This window comes from Loxodonta africana, chromosome 20 (genome assembly GCF_030014295.1).
Source record: "Loxodonta africana isolate mLoxAfr1 chromosome 20, mLoxAfr1.hap2, whole genome shotgun sequence".
NCBI lineage: Eukaryota > Metazoa > Chordata > Mammalia > Proboscidea > Elephantidae > Loxodonta > Loxodonta africana.
Genome location: NC_087361.1, coordinates 4,200,067 through 4,218,952, shown reverse-complemented (window position 1 = coordinate 4,218,952; position 18,886 = coordinate 4,200,067). Strand labels below are relative to the sequence as shown.

The following is an 18,886-nucleotide window of genomic DNA, read 5'->3' as shown; positions in this document are numbered from 1 at the left end:
AAGGAAGAAATCCAAGCTGCAGTGAAGGCACTGGTGAAAAAAAAGTCTCCAAGAATTGCCCGAATACCAATTGAGATGTTTTGACAAACGGATGCAACGCTGGGAGCGCTCACTCATCCATGCCAAGAAATCCGGTACACAGCTTCCTGGCCAACCAACTGGAAGAGATCCATATTTGTGCCCATTCCAAAGAAAGGTGATCCAACAGAACGCAGAAATTATCAACAACACCATTAATAACATACACAAGTAAAATTTTGCTGAAGATAATTTAAAAAATGGTTGCAGCAGTACATTTATGGGGATCTGCCAGAAATTCAAGCCAGACTCAGAAGAGGATGTGGAATACAGGATATCATTGCTGATGTCAGATGGACCTTGGTTGAAAGCGCAGAATACGAGAAAGAGGTTTATCTGCTTTATTGACTATGCAGTGGCTTTCGACTGTGTGGATCATAACAAATTATGGATAACATTGTGGAAAATGGGAAAGCAGAACACTTAATCGTGCTCATGGGGCATCTGTACACAGAACGAGAGGCAGCTGTTCAAACAGAACAAATGGATACTTCATGGTTTGAAGTCAGGAAAGGTATCAGTGTCATATCCTATCACCATACTTATTCAGTCTGTATGCTCAGCAAATAATCTGAGAAGCTGGACTATACGAAGAAGAATGGGGCATCAGGGTTGAAGGAAGACTCATTAGCAACCTGAGATACGCAGATGACATAACCCTGCTTCCTGAAGGTGAAGAAGACTTAAAGCACTTATTGATGAAGATCAAAGACCACAGCCTTCAGTACGGATTACACATCAACATAAAGAAAACAAAAATGCTCACAACTGGACCAATAAGCAACAACACGATAAATGGAGAAAGGACGGAACTTGTCAAGGATTTCGTTTTACTTGGATCCACAATCAACAGCCATGGAAGCAGCAGTCAAGAGATCAAACAATGCATTGCTCTGGGCAGATCTGGACAAAAGACCTCTTTAAAGTAAAGATGTCACGATGAGGACTAAGGTGCATATGACCTAAGCCATCGGGTTTTCAGTTGCCTCATATGTATGCAAAAACCGGACAATGAGTAAGGAAGACTGAAGAAGAACTGACACCTTTGAATTATGGTGTTGGTGAAGAATACTGAATATATCATGGACTGCCAGAAGAATGAACAAATCTGTCTTGGTAGAAGTACAGCCAGAATGCTCCTTAAAAGCAAGGATGGTAAGACTTTGTTTCACATACTTTGGGCACGCTATCAGGAGGGACCATTCCCTGGAGTAGGACATTTGCTAGAGGGTCAACAAAAAAGAGGAAGAACCTCAACGAGATGGATTGACACAGTGGCTGCAACAATGGGCTCAAGTATAACAGTGATTGTGAGGATGGCTCAGGTCTGGGCACTGTTTCATTCTGTTGTATGTAGGGCCTCTATGAGTTGGAACTGACTCAAGGGCACCTAACAACAACAACAACAGTAGTATATTCACTAATGTTAGTATTTTGCAATGTTTTTTCCTCTTATTCTTCCCCATGTATTATTGTTGTGGTTAGCTGCCATGCAGCAGATCTCTAACTCAAGTAGACCCATGGACAACAAAAAGAAATGTTGCTTGGTCCTGTGCCATCACCATAATTGGTTGTGGATCGAACCATTATGATCCATAGGGTTTTCACTGGCTGATTTTTAGAGAGAGATCACCAGGCCTTGCTTCCTAGTCTGTCTTAGTCTGAAAGCCTCAGTGAAACCTGTTCAGCATCATAGCATCACGGAAGTCTCCAATGACAGATGGTTGGTGGCTGCACATAAAGTACCTTGGCTGGTATTTGAACCCAGGTCCCCCACATGGAAGGGGAGAATTCTATAATGCTGCCCTCATAAATTACCCAAGTCACTATATATAACCAGCAGGTAATGTGTGCCTACAACAAAGGATGTATAAAATTGAACAGTGGTTGAGATAATAATAGCTTCTGGTGAACTTAGAATATATTGAACTACAGACTTAGTAAAAAATAAAAATGCCAAATAGAGCAACACATCTCATAACTTATCTTTTCTGAAGTATAGGAAAGAAATGTTTCGGATCATATAATCATTCTTTGTATTATACTAAATGGTAATGTTAGGTTGAAGCATATAAAGATGACATTTATTTTAGTTCAAAGCTTATAAAAATAATTTTATATGGTTCAATCTCATGAGAGCCTGAGTCGGGGAAATTTTTAAAAGTACTTATTAAAAGGGAGTAAGTTATTTCACCTGAGACAGTGTAGCTGAATACGTATTACAACACTAGCAGGGAACACTACGCACACATTTCCACAGAAGTTAGCTCTAGCACAAAAATCAGTCTGCTCATGTCTTACCTTCACAGTGCTTTCCACATCCTCTAACCTATCAAGGATCCCAATATCCAAGAGGCAAACTTTCCTATTTTCTAATTTTAACTTATAAAATTTAGATAACCAAAAATCAAACCAGTTGCTGTCAATTCCAACTCATGGTGACCCTATAGGACAATCTTAACAGAAGCAGACTGCCCCATCTTTCTCCTGAGGAGCGGCTGGGTACTTAGCCACTGCGCTACCAGGGCTCCTAAAATTGAGATAGTTTTTCAATATTTTATTTCCTCATCCATATGATCAACATTTGAGCATCTATGACATATCAAGCACTATGCTGTCATAGAACACACATGAAGATCTCACGATTTCTAGCAAGGAAATCCAACCTATGAACAAATGATTTTAGGATAATTACAATATATTAATAGAAATATAAACAAAGGACTGTCAGGTCAGAGAAAAGAAGCAACGGACAATGTCTAGGTGAGTATCAGATAGTTTCTTCCAGAATTATTCTTGACCAATCACTAGAAGCAAAAGAGACAATCCCATTTGTAGTAACTTCCATTTTTTCCTTAAATCTGTAGCTATCAGTTTTCCCAAGCATATACTACACTTACGTGTGAAAATATATACAGAAAGAGACTTGAAAATTTTTTCTAAAATTGACCAGAATATATAGTTTAATAATTACATATTTCATCAGAGAAGGAGCACAATAATATCTAACATATTACTTTGAACTGTTTTTGAAGTGACCTGGCATTCCAATTTTGTCTATACCAAATTTTTCATTTTCTGTTTATAACAGTCAAGAGAAAATAACTCTTATCAATTTGATTAAGCAGCTCCCAACTCTTAGAAGAAGAAACTAGGCACATATAATTACTAATACTAGGTTGGGCAGTGTTTACCTTTTCCAGGTGAAACCAGTATATTTTAATGCTTCTTCGGCTAAACAATCAAGAACATAGCATACATGCTCTCCATAACCAGACTTTAATTTTGAAGGAGGAAAATCTGCAGTTCTTCCCTGAAATACAAAACATAAACTGGTTATTATTTGTTATTTACATTCCAAATCTCAAAATATTTTAAGCAAAAAACTTCTAAAGAGATTTATTACTTCTGCATTTATCAAATATGACTTAAAGTAACTATGAATAACTACATTGCCTCGTAGAAATTCATCTCAATTTTTTTTAATCCATTGATACATAAAAAACTAAAGGAAAACAAAGACATTTTGTTGTCAAAAGTATTAAAAGGCAATAACTCCATGTTAGCAGAACAAATCATTGATCCTGCTGGGATAGGGATCAGTAAAAGTGCCAGCCTGGTATCACAGGAAAACCACATGAGGGACACTCGCTTGCAAAAATTAATAACATTTGTGCCAAAAATGTATCACTGCCTGTCCCCAGGAAGAGTCAAAATGAAAAACACAACTGCTATCCTTGTCTATTAAATCAAGGTTTGCTTTTAATATAGAGTGTTTCATGTTCCTAGTTTATCACTTTTAAGAGGGAGAACTAAGAACTCATAAATTTACCTCTAATATATGTCAAGACTAAGAAAAATATTATTACTTTGGGCTATAAAGAGTGTCCACTGAACATTTTTTAGAAGTGGCACTAATGTTATAATATCAACCATACTGAGCTTTTATCTGAAAATAAATTCAGATACAGTCACATATATTCACAGAGGATTCATCTAAAAGCTAGCATTTACACTACTGAATTATCAATATTACAATTCATAACTCGAGAAGACGAAGAGAGTTGTTGACACTTACAAATGACCGAAGCTCTGATAATATGTTAGATATTGTTGCATTAGGATCATCGTATTCTTGGGGCTGCTCAAAGAGACGTCCTGCTTTATTAATCAACCAAGCAGCAAGGGTGCAAAACATGTAGAACTGCTCACCAGGGTTGGTAGGCAGTGCGAAGTAGTGTCTGCTTCAAAACAAGGTGGGGAGAACATGAAAAAAGGCAAGTAAGCCTACCGTAACTAAAGGTACTCGGTCCAAAATTGCCAAATAAGTTTTTTCTTTAATGGTCTTAAAATCAAAAGATACTGATATTTTACCCGTTGGAGTTTCCATTAACCTACAGCACACAGATTAAAGTTTTTAGCCAACAGGATTAGGGCAATTAGTTCAAAGTCCTTACACGCAGAAAATGAAGTGCATGTTAGAAAACAAAGCATGTGGAACTTTTGCCAAAATCATTCACGTGTTAAAAATAATTAATCAGAGTGCCTCCTGAAAATGGTAACTCGGAATTAAAGGAATCTGAGTGAAAATAGACCTTAAAGATTATTCACTATGCATTTTTGCACTTTTTACAATGTTACTGCTGTCTTTACATAGTTGTTCTAACCTATCTTTTTTATCAGCTGTGTTAATCAGTTGTTCTCAACTTGGCTGCATTATTTGAACCAACTGAACTAAAAAAACTCAAACCCATTGCCATAGAGTCGATTCAGACTCATAGCGACCCTACAACACAGAAGAGAACTGCCCCATAAGGTTTCCAAGGCTGTAATCTTCATGGAAGCAGACTGCCACATCTTTCTTCCGTGGAGCAGCTGGTGGTTTGAACCTCCAACCTTTCAGTTAGCAAGTGAGTGCTTAACCACTGTGCTACTGGGCTCCTTTGAATCACCTGAGGAGACCATAAAAAATATTGATGCCCATCCAAACATTGCCTCTTCCCTCATCAATGCATCAAATCAGAGCTTTTGGGAGCAGAGCCCCAGTATTTTAAAAGCTCGCTAGATGGTTCTAAGGTACAGAGAGGCTTAAGAAGTTCATTCTCACTCTAACAAACATTTGTTGAAATTTGCTAAATCTCCTAGCCGACTGAAAACAGTCCTACGAAGATCAATATAATTTACACCTAAATATGTGTGGAACAAAACATGTTAGCAACAACATTTGAGTCAGTTTGATCAAAAATCTTAATTTGCTTTTTTTATTTGTAGCTATTACTATTATGTTTATATCATAGTTATCATTGCCACTTGTCATAACAATCAGCAGCCTGCTTCTTCATGTTTCCCCAACTTTTTGTCCTGCGATAGGTGTAAATGCTCTGAATGGTAACATATAGTTGAGAAAAAAAAAAAGCCGGGCAGCGGGGCGGAGGGGGGGGGCATGAAGCCCTTCCAGGTATGTGTTTACAACCCTTTCAAAGCACCCACCCACCAACAACTCATCTTTTCCTTACAGGATAATCCCTCGAGGACAGAGAATAGGTACTGATAGGCCTAGGTCAGTGGTTCTCAGACTTAAGTGTACACCAGGACGACCTGGAAGGCTTGTTAAAACAGACCGCTAGGTGCCACCGCCGGAATTTCTGATGCCGTAGACTTGGGAACAGGTCTGAGAAAGTGCGTTTCTAGTAAGCTCCCAAGTGAGACTGATGCTGCTGGTCTGGTGGCCTCACTTTAGAGCCACTGAACTAGGGTATCTCCGCTTGGATCCATGATTCAAAGTATCCTGCTGAACCCCTGAGGAAACCGTACAGAGCTGACAGCAACAGAAATCTTGAGGTCATTTTCCTTTAGCTTCAAAAATATACTTGGAAAAAAAAAGTTATCATTTTGATTAACAGAAAATATAAGCTGTCTATATTAACCTGATCAATTCATTCTAGTAACTCCCAATCCCACAATTTAAATCATAGATCAAGCAACACTGCTTCTTTTCCCTCTACTTTTCTGCCGTTAAGAGCTGACTTAGCAATATCGACAGTACCCATCCAGCCTACCTAGCATGAACCAAGAAAAGCACTTGCCGTGCAGTCAAGGGGATTAAGCGTCCTAAGAGAGCAGAAGAATGAGATGGAAACTGTCAAGGGAAATTATTTGAGTTTACCTATAGGTATTAACAGGAAGTGCTAAAGATTCCTCATCTACCTGTTATACAACAAGATAAACACCTGTGAGCTCTAACGTGATGACAAAGCTATAAAACGTTCTTGTCGGGCCACAGCCAGGCTACCCCGATTGGAGGATAAAGTGCTCCCGTCCGTTCCCTTCAGCAGCTAACGGCACTGCCTTCAGGATGTGACGAACTTTGCCCACCAAGAGTAAGGGCTGAACTTTAGGTTCTAGGGTACGGGGACAATTCCAGGGGTTGTCGTTTTCTTTGTCTTTCCCACTTTCGGTTTCTGAGAGTACCACAGCAGTCAGTCAACAAGCTCACTAACTGCAAACAAAGTGCTCATCAAGGTAGTAGGAGGGGCCGGTTCTCAGAGAGGACAACAAATACTGGACAGAGATCGGAACGGTAACAGCACCCGTCTCTGGGGACGACACTATGGGTGATTTTAGTATTTTTCTACACACAGTTTCTTGTGCTTTTCTAAGTTATCTAGAGTGGATGTTTTTATTCCTTTTAGAACCGGAAAACACAGCCTGCGTTTTTTGGAGGTGCCTGTGTATGTTTTAAACAGGAAGGCTGTCTCCCAGTCCTTCCTGCCGCTCCCAAACCTGTTGCTCCACAAAAATGCCAAGTCGGGGCCCTCGGCCGCCAGCTTCGGGGTGACTGCCCGCGCGCGCTCCGGCCGGAAGGTGGAGGCAGGGCTCGCGGACCCGCTCGGCGCCCGAAGCAGGCCCGACGGGGAAGGCACCTCCCCGGGGCCCGGCCGGCACCCAGGCGCCCGGGGCGAGGGGACCCACCTGGACGGGGGCTTCAGGCTGTCCTTCCGCAGGACTTCCTCCTCATAGCGGAGCAGCTTCAGCTTCTCCAGAAGGTCCTCCATCACCACGAACATGTGGTAGGCCGCGCCGGGCCCGCGCTCCACGGCCACCTCTCCGGCCCCTTCGCCGCGAGGCCGAGATACCCCGTCCTCCAGGCCCGACGGCGTGACCACCGCGGCGGCGGCAGCCATCGCAGGACAGACAGAGAGACTCCGGCGAGGGCTCCGGCCTCCGCCGCCCGCGCAGCGGCCGCCAGGACCGCCGCCTCCCGTTGCTAGGCGACCATCGGGCAACTCGTCACCAGGGAAACTAGACTCCGCCTCCTTCCCGGAACCTCCGCGTCACTTCTAAATTCCCTCCAACCGGGGCGGGCCTTCCAGGTGACGTCACCACGGACCCCGCCCCTCCGACGGCAGGGAGGAGGTGGCTCGGAGGCAGCCCCGCCCCTGGAGGCGTGGCGTTCCGCGCCCCACGTCCGGCCGCGCCTCTTCCCGCGGCGGCTTAAAGGCGGGGCGGGGCCGCCCGCGTTCGTCTCAGCCTCCCCGGGGGCGGGGCCGCTTGCCCGGCTGGTTGCTAAGGGCCGTCCGCGTTCCTTTCGGCCTCTCCCGGGACGGGGCCGCCTGCGTTCCTCTCGGCCTCCCTGGGGGCGGGGCTTCTTGCCCGGCTGTTTGCTAAGGGCCGCCCGCGTTCCTTTCAGCCTCTCCGGGGGCGGGGCCGCCCGTGTTCCTGAGTCTCAGCCTCTCCGGGGGCGGGGCCGCTTGCCCGACTGGTTGCAAAGGGCCGCCCGCGTTCCTCTCGGCCTCTCAGGGGGCGGGGCCGCCCGCGTTCCTGAGTCTCAGCCTCCCCTGGCGGGGGGGCCCCGGCTTGCCCGGCAGGTTGCTAAGGGCGGCCCGCGTTCCTGAGTCTCAGCCTCCCCGGGGGCGGGGCTTCGTGCCCGGCTGGTTGCTAAGGGCCGCCTGCGTTCCTGAGTCTCAGCCTCCCCGGGGGCGGGGCTTCGTGCCCGGCTGGTTGCTAAGGACCGCCGGCGTTCCCGAGTCTCAGCCTCCCCGGGGGCGGGGCTTCGTGCCCGGCTGGTTGCTAAGGTTGGCCCGCATTCCTGAGTCTCAGCCTCCCCGGGGGCGGGGCTTCGTGCCCGGCTGGTTGCTAAGGGCCGCCCGCGTTCCTGAGTCTCAGCCTCCCCGGGGGCGGGGCTTCGTGCCCGGCTGGTTGCTAAGGGCCGCCCGCGTTCCTGAGTCTCAGCCTCTCCGGGGGCGGGGCTTCGTGCCCGGCTGGTTGCTAAGGGCCGCCCGCGTTCCTGAGTCTCAGCCTCCCTGGGGGCGGGGCTTCGTGCCCGGCTGGTTGCTAAGGGCCGCGGGGCCGGCGCCTGGGCCTGCTGGTGGGCAAGATGAAAGGGAGACCGAGAGGCTTAGTGTTGATAACTTCGCTATCCCGCTGATTTTTTTTTTTCTTCTCAATACTGAAAGTTTTCAAGGCAGTCGATATTGTAGTTTTCACTTTATCGCAGGAATTTTCAAAGAGAGAGTCTTCTTAAAAAACTTAACCTCTACCTTGTGAGGCAGTGGTTTATTTGATTTAACGGCGTGTTATAATACGTGACGAAAGGCCCGTCGCCACCCGAGTGCTCGGAAGGGGCTTGCTGGGGAGGCGGTGGGAGAGGACAGACCGAGACGACGAGCAAAACGGGGACCTCGGGAGCGTTCGTTCTGCTCCCAAAACCACGCTCCGCTCAGCCCGCTGCCCAGTGGTTTAAGCCCATTACATGCAGCATGCAGCTTTGGGGTACCTTGTCAACACCAACAAAATAAAGGAGATTATCTTGCAAGAATCTCCCTGCGCTGTAGTCTTAAAGGGAGCCCTGGTGGCGTAGTGGTTCAGTGCCACGGCTGCTAATGTAAAGGTCGGCGGTTCAAATCTGCCAGGCGCTCTTTGGAAACTCTATGGGGCCGTTCTACCCTGTCCTGTAGGGTCGGAATCGACTCCACTGCAACGGGTTTGGTTTTTTGGTTATAGCGCTAAATGCGGCTAAAGACCAGGTGGTACTTGTTACTTGCTATTGACCTAAAATATACATGCAGGAAAGGGGACTAACTGACCACTATATGGACCGGCTTTCCAGTGCTCGGCAGCCTGTGTATGGAGCAGCTTTCCTAACAGCTGTCCTATAGGGTCGCTATGAGTCAGAATTGACTTGATGGCAATGGGTTTTTAATGGGTCACCGAAAGTATGAGGTAATTGGTAGATGCCCGGAGGTTTCCTGAGGGATGAAAACTTACCAGATTGAACACGAGTTTTGTGTTTAATGTGAGGGATCTCTGATCTCTTGTATCTGCCAGTGAATATATAGAAGAGTCGCACTTTTGGCATAGCTGAAGTTTTAAATGTGCCTGTAATTGTTGTTGGTAGACGAAATGAGCAGAAGAGCACTTTCATTTTAATATCCATCTAGAGCTCACGAATTTGATACTGATAAAAGTATCAAAGTGAAAAATCATAAAGGCAAATACCTTTTCCTAGTTACGAAAGAGAGGAAATACAAAGAGGAAAAGAAAAAAAAAAAAAACACCATAAAACTGACCTATGTAGAAAGTAACTCAAAAGGGAAGGCCAACTGAGAAATGCTTTTTAAATAACATTGTTTCCATGATGAGTCATTAATCAGCTTTTTTAAAATAAAAATAAGCACGAAAGTTGGGTTTGACTCTATCCCACTGTCAAACTGGTCTTTCTTTTTCTTAGCCCTGTGGAAGGAGTGATTCTTCCCCATACATCCCCACTACCACATGTTTGGGAAGTGTAGTGTGTTGTGGTATGCGTGTATAACTTTCAGAGCACAAAACAGCTGGATATAGCTTTTTAGGATGAAAAAGAAATCAGTAAAAGCTGAGATACATACTTTGGGGTGTTCGGTCAAGCAGCCTGTGGCTTTTAAAATGACTTTGAAAAAGGTGTCAGAAGTCAAACGGTAAATAGGTTACACCTAGGAAAATGGATGTCCACCTGGAGCATGATGCCTGCATAAGATGCTCTGATGTTTTCAGGACTTGTATAGCATGTAGTGTGAAGTAGTCAAGCGTTGCTTTTTGGCTGATGAGAACTCTCCAAAAATGATGAATGTACTTTCATGGGGTGGGGAGACTCTCCTAGAACCTAGCTGTTTCCTTCTCAGGTACAATATTGACTTAGCCTGGCTTGAAAGCTGTTTGAAGAATTATTCTTCCCTTTTTAATTTAGTCTTAAAAAGAAAAAAAGCAACAACACTAAAACAAAATGTCCCCAATAACTGTAGCGGAGCCCTGGTGGTGCACTGGTTAAGAGCTTGGCTGTTAAACAAAAGGCCGGCTGTTAAACAAAAGGCCGGCTGTTAAACAAAAGGCCAGCAGTTCAGATCCACCAGCTGCTCCTTGGAAACCCTATAGGGCAGTTCTACTCTGTCCTATAGGGTTGCTATGAGTCTGAATTGATTCGATGGCAATGGGTTTGGTTTGCTTTTTCAGTAACTGTGGGAGCACAGAGAGAATGAAAGAAATAAAAGAAAAGCCAACTTTTGAACACTGTGTTTTCCCACAGCAAAAATGTGGGGAAGAACAGTAAAATGTCATTTTATTTTTATAAGTCTCAGGAGTAATTTTTCCTGATTCCTTAGTTACCCACAATAAATAGTCGATAACACACCAAAAGGTCTTTTCCTTGATGGAAGTAGTATCCTTCACGTATGTGAGCAAACCCACACTCAAATCCTGTCTGAGCCACTTGGAAACTTTTGAGTACCTTTGTGTTAGTTTTTTTTTTTTTTTTTTTTTACAGGACTGGCTCTGAAATGCATTGACAAAGGAGTGAGGACTTGAAGAGAATGTAATGTCGAAGTATGTTCATGCTGCCTTTAAAGGATCTTAAGAGAGATTTATCCCTGGCTCTACTGTGTTACCACAGTTCATAGCTGGGCTTTTGACTTTGATCTTTTGCAAACTATCTATAAGATGACCAGAGGTGATTTTGAGGCCCTCAGTGTCTTCCAGTGAATGGCCTAATCTCTGAAAATGGAATAACTTCTCATTCAAAGTTGACTGAACAGCATTCCGATGAAAGTTTATTTAAGCTAAATAGATTTCTCTGAAAGTACTTAGCAAGGCTGCAGGCGAAAAGGAGATGGGTTCAAAGACTGAAGAAGGCTTTCAAGCTGCATCTCCAAATATAAGAACAAGTCCTCCAAGAAAAGTGGGCAGGCTTAAAGAACCAAGCTGCTTTGTGTTATAAAGTGGCTTAGTACCACTCATTCATGGCTTTAAAAACTTAGAAAACCACTAACTGAATAATGCTTCTCTAATCTAATAAAAAATGTCTGCTAAAAATCTAGGGGAAAAAAGTCATATTTAAATATGACGCATTAGATGCCATGACTTCTAGAGCTGAGATCAAGGTGAAGACATTCATTCTGAATTCAAAACTGTACTAGAGATCAGAGTTGGTGTACAGAGACAAAAAAAAATTAAAAAATAGGGGTATTACAAAAGAAAAAAAACTATTGCAGTTGATATGATTGACTAAGTAAAATATCCAAGAGAATCTGCAGACAGGCTACTAAGACAGCACAGCAAGATTGCTGTATGTGATATCCAAATTAAAGAAAAGTTATTAGAAATAGTAGTTAGGAAAAAAGAAAGAAAACAACTCTCAATAACAAACCATATATAGTACCTAAGAGTAAATCTATCATTATCTTTGTGGAGAAATTACTAAACTTTATTGAAAGTCATGGAAAAATCTAAATAGGGGTATAATGTTCATGGAAAGAAAATCAATATCTTTGCCCAATCTATAAACTCAGTGGAATTTCAACTTGAATTCCTAGTGGGTTCATCCTGAAATCCATATGCAAATTTTAACGAAGCTTGAGGAAGGGATCACCACATCTGATAGCAAGATTCCTAATAAAAGCATAACTTAAAATAATGATATCACACAAATAAGTAGAAAATGTAGTGCCTGAAAATAGGTGAAGGTTTATGTAGGGACTCTGTATATGACAAAGTCAGTGTTACCGATTAGTGGAGAGAGATAAACTATCCAATGAATGCTGTTGAAGCAATGGACGATCCATATGGAATCAATTACATCTCTGATTTTCATCACACAAATTGCATATGGATTAAAGATATGAATGTGAAATATTTGTTGGATGTTTAGAAAAAATATAATAAAGTATCTTTAATCTGAAGGTAGGGAAGGATTTCTTGAAATAAGCAAAAAACAAATTTTAAAGAAAAAAAAAACTAACCTATGTTGTACTTAGGTAGAATAAAGGATCTATAAACACTGAAGAAGATATAATGCCAGTTGTTTAGTCTCTAGGCCCCTGTGCCATGCTAAAGGGTTTTAGGTGTGTTTTAGTTCAGGGTTTCTTGACGCTGGCATTTTTAACATCGTAGACTTGATAATTCTTTGTTGTTGAGAGCTCTTCTGTGCATTGTGGGATGTTTAGCAACATCCCTGGCCTCCACCTGGTAGATGTCAGTAGCACCCCCACCCCCAACTGTGACAACCAACAATGTTTGGATTAACCAGTAAGCAAGATGTTCATGGGCTTACAGTAAGCCAGATAGGCACAGACTTACTTGTGTTTACTTGCTAAGATGTGGTGAAACTCATGTGAAATTGTGCACTACGGATTTCTGGCACCATGAGATGCACTCTGTAGTGTGACTGGCACCACAAAACGTGTCCTAATTTGGGGTAAGAGAGCTGGACTTTGTACCTACATTACTTGGTTATTGGCTGTCGACTGCCCCAGACATCTCTAGATGAGATGATGCCTGTTGACCAAGGGTAATTTTTTGGAGAAAAATGCAGCTATGAACAGTGAGTAGCCATTACTCATGGGTACTTCGGCCTGGGGAAAAGAAATTTGGACAGGCATCAGCAGCTTTTACTACAATAAAAAAAAAAATAGTTGACATTAAAATGCAGCGCTTCTGAATTTCTTTTTGGTGGAATGCATGCTAAGGTAGTGAAGATGCTCTTAAGCTTAGATTGAAAAAAAAAAGTAAGGCTGCTAAAGGTATAAACCATTAATCTGCTAGTGCATAAACTGTCAGATGGGAAACATAGCAGATAAATAACTCCTTGCAAATATTGAAACATTTGGCCAAGTTTCCTGATAAGATTTCTGTTCCATCAAATATATCGGTAGCACTTTGATTCTATACACATTGGGTACTAACAAGGAGGATTGATAGGATTTGTCAGAGTTTCGAAGGTTAAATAGTAATAGTTTTATTATTCAAGGGCTAGATTAAGAAAATTTAATTTATTTTACAGTCTGGAATGGCATTTTTCCCCCAAGGAAATAGAGTAAACAATAAATACCATAGGAGAAAGCTCTCTTAGTGGGACTTCCTGGAGTCTAATAACAGCAAAATCTGCTAGATGCTGCCTCCTGTGGAATTACCACATCTTCGTGGTACAGTTCTGCATCTCAGTCCACAATATGCCAGACTTTTTGATAACCTGTTTCACAAATGGCTATTGGCACCTCGTCTTGAGGTTTGGGAATCTGTTGCCTAAACCATTATATGCTAATAAAACATTAAATCCAAATGCCTTATTTATTCCTAGCCCTTTAGTGTGGATGAATTCCTTCCTCCACACCTACACGTTTTGCTTCATGAATGGGAAAATTAATCCATTCTGCCTTTGAAACTAGTGAAATTTTGATAACGACAGAATTTCTTTTTTAACTGTCCCCCTGAAGATGTGAGTATGAAGCCCAAACTAAAAAATCTAAGGTCAACATTTTGCTTTTGACAGCAACAGAAACTATTTTCTAGGATTTGTTTATTCATTAATTTGCACAACAACTATGTGAGTACATATTTTGTGCTGGCACTGTGTTTGGGCATAGTGATACCAAGACTCGTAAGCCTGGTCTCTGTGCTTGTCTTAGGCTGAGTTCTCTAGAGAAGCAAAAACAGTGAAGCATATATATATACACATATAAACCCAAAACCAAACACACTGCCGTCCAGTCAATTCCAACTCATGGCAACTGGCTAGGGTTTCCAAGGCTGTAAATCTTCATGGAAGCAGACTGTTGCATCTTTCTCTCAATATATATATATATATATATATATAAACAATCCCAGTGCCATCAAGTCAATTCCAACTCATAGCAACCCTGTAGGACAGAATAAAACTGCCCCATAAGGTTTCTAAGGAGCAGTAAGTGGATTTGAACTGCTAACCTATCAGTTATCAGCCATAGCCCTTAACCACTGTGCCACCAGGGCTCCATATATATATATAGAGAGAGAGAGAGAGAGAGAGATTTCACATCACCTTAAACTATACATAATCTCTAAATAAAGACAATAATAAAATTATACTTGCACCTAACATGATATAACTAACCGAAAACACACTAGTCCTGTCATTTACATATTAAATTTTATAAGTAATGGAAAATGAAGTGAAGAAAACAAAGATGTTTGCTATATACATATATATCTATATATATATTCTGTTGCCATGAGGTTGATTCTGACTCATAGTGACACTATAGGACAGATTAGAACTGCCCCATAGGATTTCTAAAGAGTGGCAGGAAGATTTGAACCACTGACCTTTTAGTTAGCAGCTGAGCTCTTAGCCACTGCACCATCAGGGCTCTATATCTATACATATATACATATATGCATATATATGTATACATACACACACACATACACGTATAACAAAATAAGAAGGAAATACTCATAATAATTGCAATCCTCATTCTGCAACTGGTCACTGGTTGTAGCTGGTATGTAGAACTACCTTCTTCCAACATCCATTCTGTATTCCCTTTGCCCTCAGCAAGCACTTCCGCTGCTTGTGGTTCTTTGCCTGAAGGGTCTGGGCCTTTAGTGGTCATGTTGAAGTTGGTTTGCTTTAGTTTTCCATTGACTTTAATCTCAGGGCATGGTAGTACTAAGAGGTGTCATAAGATATCTCCTGTATTCCAGACATACTCTTTACCTCCATTATGAAAAGTCAATCTGATTTTCCCTTGGTAATCAGGGTCAATCGCACCAGCTAATACAGTAACTCCCTTCTTTGCCTCTTGATCCAGAGGCATGACGAGCCCAAAGTGGCTGGGTGGCATTCTTAAATTCCAGTTTAATGGAATCAGTGATGCGCCTCCTGGTGAGACCTCTAGACCCCCAGACCATAGGGTCATGGAGACAGAAAGCAAATATTTTGTGAGTGGGTCACTAGGGATAGTAGTGAGTGGTGCCACTCCCAATCCCACCCCTTGATTCCTAGACCCATGAATAGTAGCTATGGGAGAAATAGCACCATATACTGGATGCTGATTTAGAGCATATACATCCTCCTGAAAACAATGCCCCAGGTATTGCCACCTAGCTGGCATCATAACTGTGTCTTTGGAAGGTCATTTCATCATTCTATCATGCCAGCTGATTTAGGATAATGGAGAACATATTAAGACCAGTGAATTCCATGAGCATGGGCCCATTACCACACTTCGTTTGCTGTGAAGTGAGTTCCTTGATCCAAGGCAATGCTGTATGGGATACCATGACAATAGATAAGGCATTCTGTAAGTTCATGGATGGTAGTTTTGGCAGAAACCTTGCGTACAGGGAAGGCAAATTCATATCCAGTGTGTCTATCCCAGTAAGAACAAAATGCTGCCCTTTCCGTGATGGAAGTGGTCCAATGTAATCAACTTGCCACCGGGTTGCTGGCTGATCACCTCTAGGGATGGTGCCGTATCAGGGACTTAGTGTTGGTCTCCATTGCTGGAGATTGGGCACTCAGCAGTGGCTGTAGCCAAGTCAGCCTTGGTTAGTGGAAGTCCATGTTGCTGGGCCCATGCATGACCTCCATCCCTGCCACCATGACCACATTGTTCTTGAGCCCATTGAACAATGACAAGAGTAGCTGGGGAAAGAGGATGACTGGTTCCACAGAAAGTGTCATTCTATATGCTCGATTGTTAAAGTCATCCTCTGTGGAGTTCACCCTGTGGTAGGCATTCACATGAGACACAAATATCTTCACTTCTTTGGCCCATTCAGAGAGGCCTACCCACTGACCTCTTCCCCATACCTCCTTGTCACCAATTTTCCAATTATATTCCTTCCAAGTCCTTGACTATCCAGCCAAACCATTGGCCACAGCCCATGAATCTGTATACAATCACACTTCTGGCCATCTCTCCTTCCAAACAAAATGAACAACTAAGTTCTGCCCATTGGGAGGATTTCCTTTCACTACTGTCCTTCAGGGAGGCCCCAGAAAGGGTCTGTAGTGCTGCCGCTGTCCACTTTCGAGTGGTGCCTGCATATCATGAAGAACCATCTGTAAACCAGGCACAAGTTTTCTCTTACTCAGTCAACTGATCATAAGGAGCTCCCCATGAGACCCTAGGTGCAGACTGGGCTAAGGAAGGTAATATGGCAGGAGTGGAGACCATGGACATGGACCACTTCCTCAGGTAACTTGTGCCTTCAGGTCGTGCTCAAGCCTGATATCATACATGCCACTTCCATTTAATGATGGAGTGCTGCTGTGTACATCTGACTTTTATGACTCCTGAGTCAGACAACGGCCAGTTCATCATGGGCAGCTCAGGCTGCATGGTGACTTGGTGGTGCATGGTTAAGCATTCAGTCTCTACTAAGGCCCAGTAACAAGTCAAAAGCTGTTTCTCAAAAGGAGAGTAGTTATCCACAGAGGATAGATAAAAATCCGTGATTCACCAATAGAGACCTGCCGAAGACCCCAGACAGCGTCTCTATCTGCCAGTGACATTCAAGCACCTTTGTATCAGCTGGATCATATGGCCCAAGTGGCAGAACGACTTGCACAGCAGCCTGAACCTGCTGCAGAGCCTTTTCTTGTTCTGCACCCCACATAAAACTAGTAGCCTTTTGAGTCACTTCATAAATAAGCCAGAGGAGCACACACAAATGAGGAATATGATGCCTCCAAAGTACAAAGAGGCTCACCAGCCACTGTGGCTCCTTTTTAATTGTAGGAGGGGCCAGATATGACAACCTGTCCTTCACTTTAGAAGGAGCATCTCAACATGCCCCACACCACTGGACCCCTAGACATTTCACTGAGGTGGAAGACACCTGTTTTTTGTCGGATTAATTTCCCACCCTTTACCATGAATGAATTGTGTCCCTCAAGAGTATGTTGGATCCACAATCAACGCCCATGGAAGCAGCGATCAAGAAATCAAACTACTCATCGCATTGGGCAAATCTGCTGCAAAAGACCTCTTTAAAGTGTTAAAAAGCAAAGATACCACATTAAGGACTAAGGTACCACTGACTTAAGTCACAGTGTTTTCAGTCACCTCATACGCATGTGAAAGCTGGATGGTGAATAAGGGAGACTAAAGAAGAATTGATGCCTTTGAATTATGGTGTTTGTGAAGAATATTGACTATACCCTGGATTGCCAGAAGAACAAACAAATCTTTCTTAGGAAGAAGCACAGCCAAAATACTCCTTAGAAGCAAAGATGGCGAGATCACATCTCATATAATTTGGATGTGTTATCAGGAGGGACCAGTCCCTGCAGAAGGACATCATGCTTGGTAAAGTAGAGGGTCAGCGAGAAAAAGGAAGACCCTCAATGAGATGAACTGACACATTGGCTGCAACAATGGTCTCAAGCATAGCAACAATTGTGAGGATGGCACAGGACCAGGCTCTGTTGTACATAGGATCTCTATGAGACGGAATCCACTTGACAGCACCTAACTACAACAACAGCAACATGATAGAGAAATAGAGTGTTTAGGAAGAAGGCTAGCCAACCCTCCTTTATTTCATCCTCTACAAGACAAAGTTGGTTCTTCCTCCTTTGTACCCCCGTAACCTGCCATGTTTCCTCTGTCTGGCATTCCATTTTTCTCCTAGATTCTGTAAGGTGTGGAAGAATTAAGAAGTTCTCTTACTGGGAGAGCCAAACCTCAGAGCAAGGCTGATGGCTCCTCTCTCTTGTGTCTAATGTAGGTGCTGATGCCTTTTAGTCTCTTCCTTAGCTGTGCAGGGGTGTGAGCGGGCTCCCTTTACCTAGGAACTTTAGTAAGAGGTCTACCATGTACATAGATAGTTGTTTCCAGGATCTGGAGACAGAACATGCATTTGTGGCCCATCCTCTAAGAACTCAAATTGGAATGTGCATTCCCCAAAATAACCCTAAGTCATGAACCAAAAAGAAAAACTCTTTATGGCTTTCTAACAACTTAGAATTTTCAGTAGGTTTTTTGCTTGATCTACATGCCCAGTAACCCAAAACGCCCAGGATACATTAAAAAAAAAAAAAAAAAAAAAATTGTAACTTCTGACTTCAGAGTAATACTCATAAGCTCTATATAAGATATTTCTCCCTTCTCAGTACCCCAAGGGACAATATGGATTTATTGGTTTCCACATTGTTCCTGGTAACTTTCTGAGTAAGAGTAGACAATTGATTATACATAGTCTAAGATTCCCAAAAGAGAGGGAAATTTTCTCCATAGTTTACTTGTAGAGTAGGGGTTGATTGTTTTCCCTTTACTCTATAAAAAAGAAACCAAACCAAACACGTTGCCATCGAGTTGATTCTGACTCATAGTGACCCTGTTTAAAAAAAAAAAAAGAGCCATCTACCAGTTCATTCTTTTCCTATTATTGTGAAATGTTTATACTTATTTGATCCATTCGTAGACTTCAAACTTCTAACAGACTTCTGTGGATCTCTCTCCTTATTCTCATGTTGTACAACTGTTTTTGCTTTCATGGCTTCAAAATAAGA

The 18,886-nt window shown here is 42.8% G+C and overlaps 1 protein-coding gene across 2 annotated transcripts in view; it reads right to left on the bottom strand.

Annotated features, from left to right (window-relative positions):
- The window catches only part of IFT57 (intraflagellar transport 57), a 94,914-nt gene extending 87,443 nt beyond the window's left edge, over window positions 1–7,471 (bottom strand). Inside the window, exons 1-3 of one of the 2 annotated variants that reach the window (XM_064273008.1) lie at window positions 7,051–7,471; window positions 4,157–4,319; window positions 3,273–3,391 (exon numbers count right to left, since the gene is read on the bottom strand). In XM_064273008.1, coding sequence (XP_064129078.1) covers window positions 3,273–3,391; window positions 4,157–4,319; window positions 7,051–7,262 — 494 coding nt within the window. In that variant the 5' untranslated portion in view covers window positions 7,263–7,471. The remainder of the gene's footprint in view (window positions 1–3,272; window positions 3,392–4,156; window positions 4,320–7,050) is intronic. The other variant, XM_003418930.4, reaches the window with a different exon arrangement.
- Window positions 7,472–18,886: the final 11,415 nt, after the last annotated feature.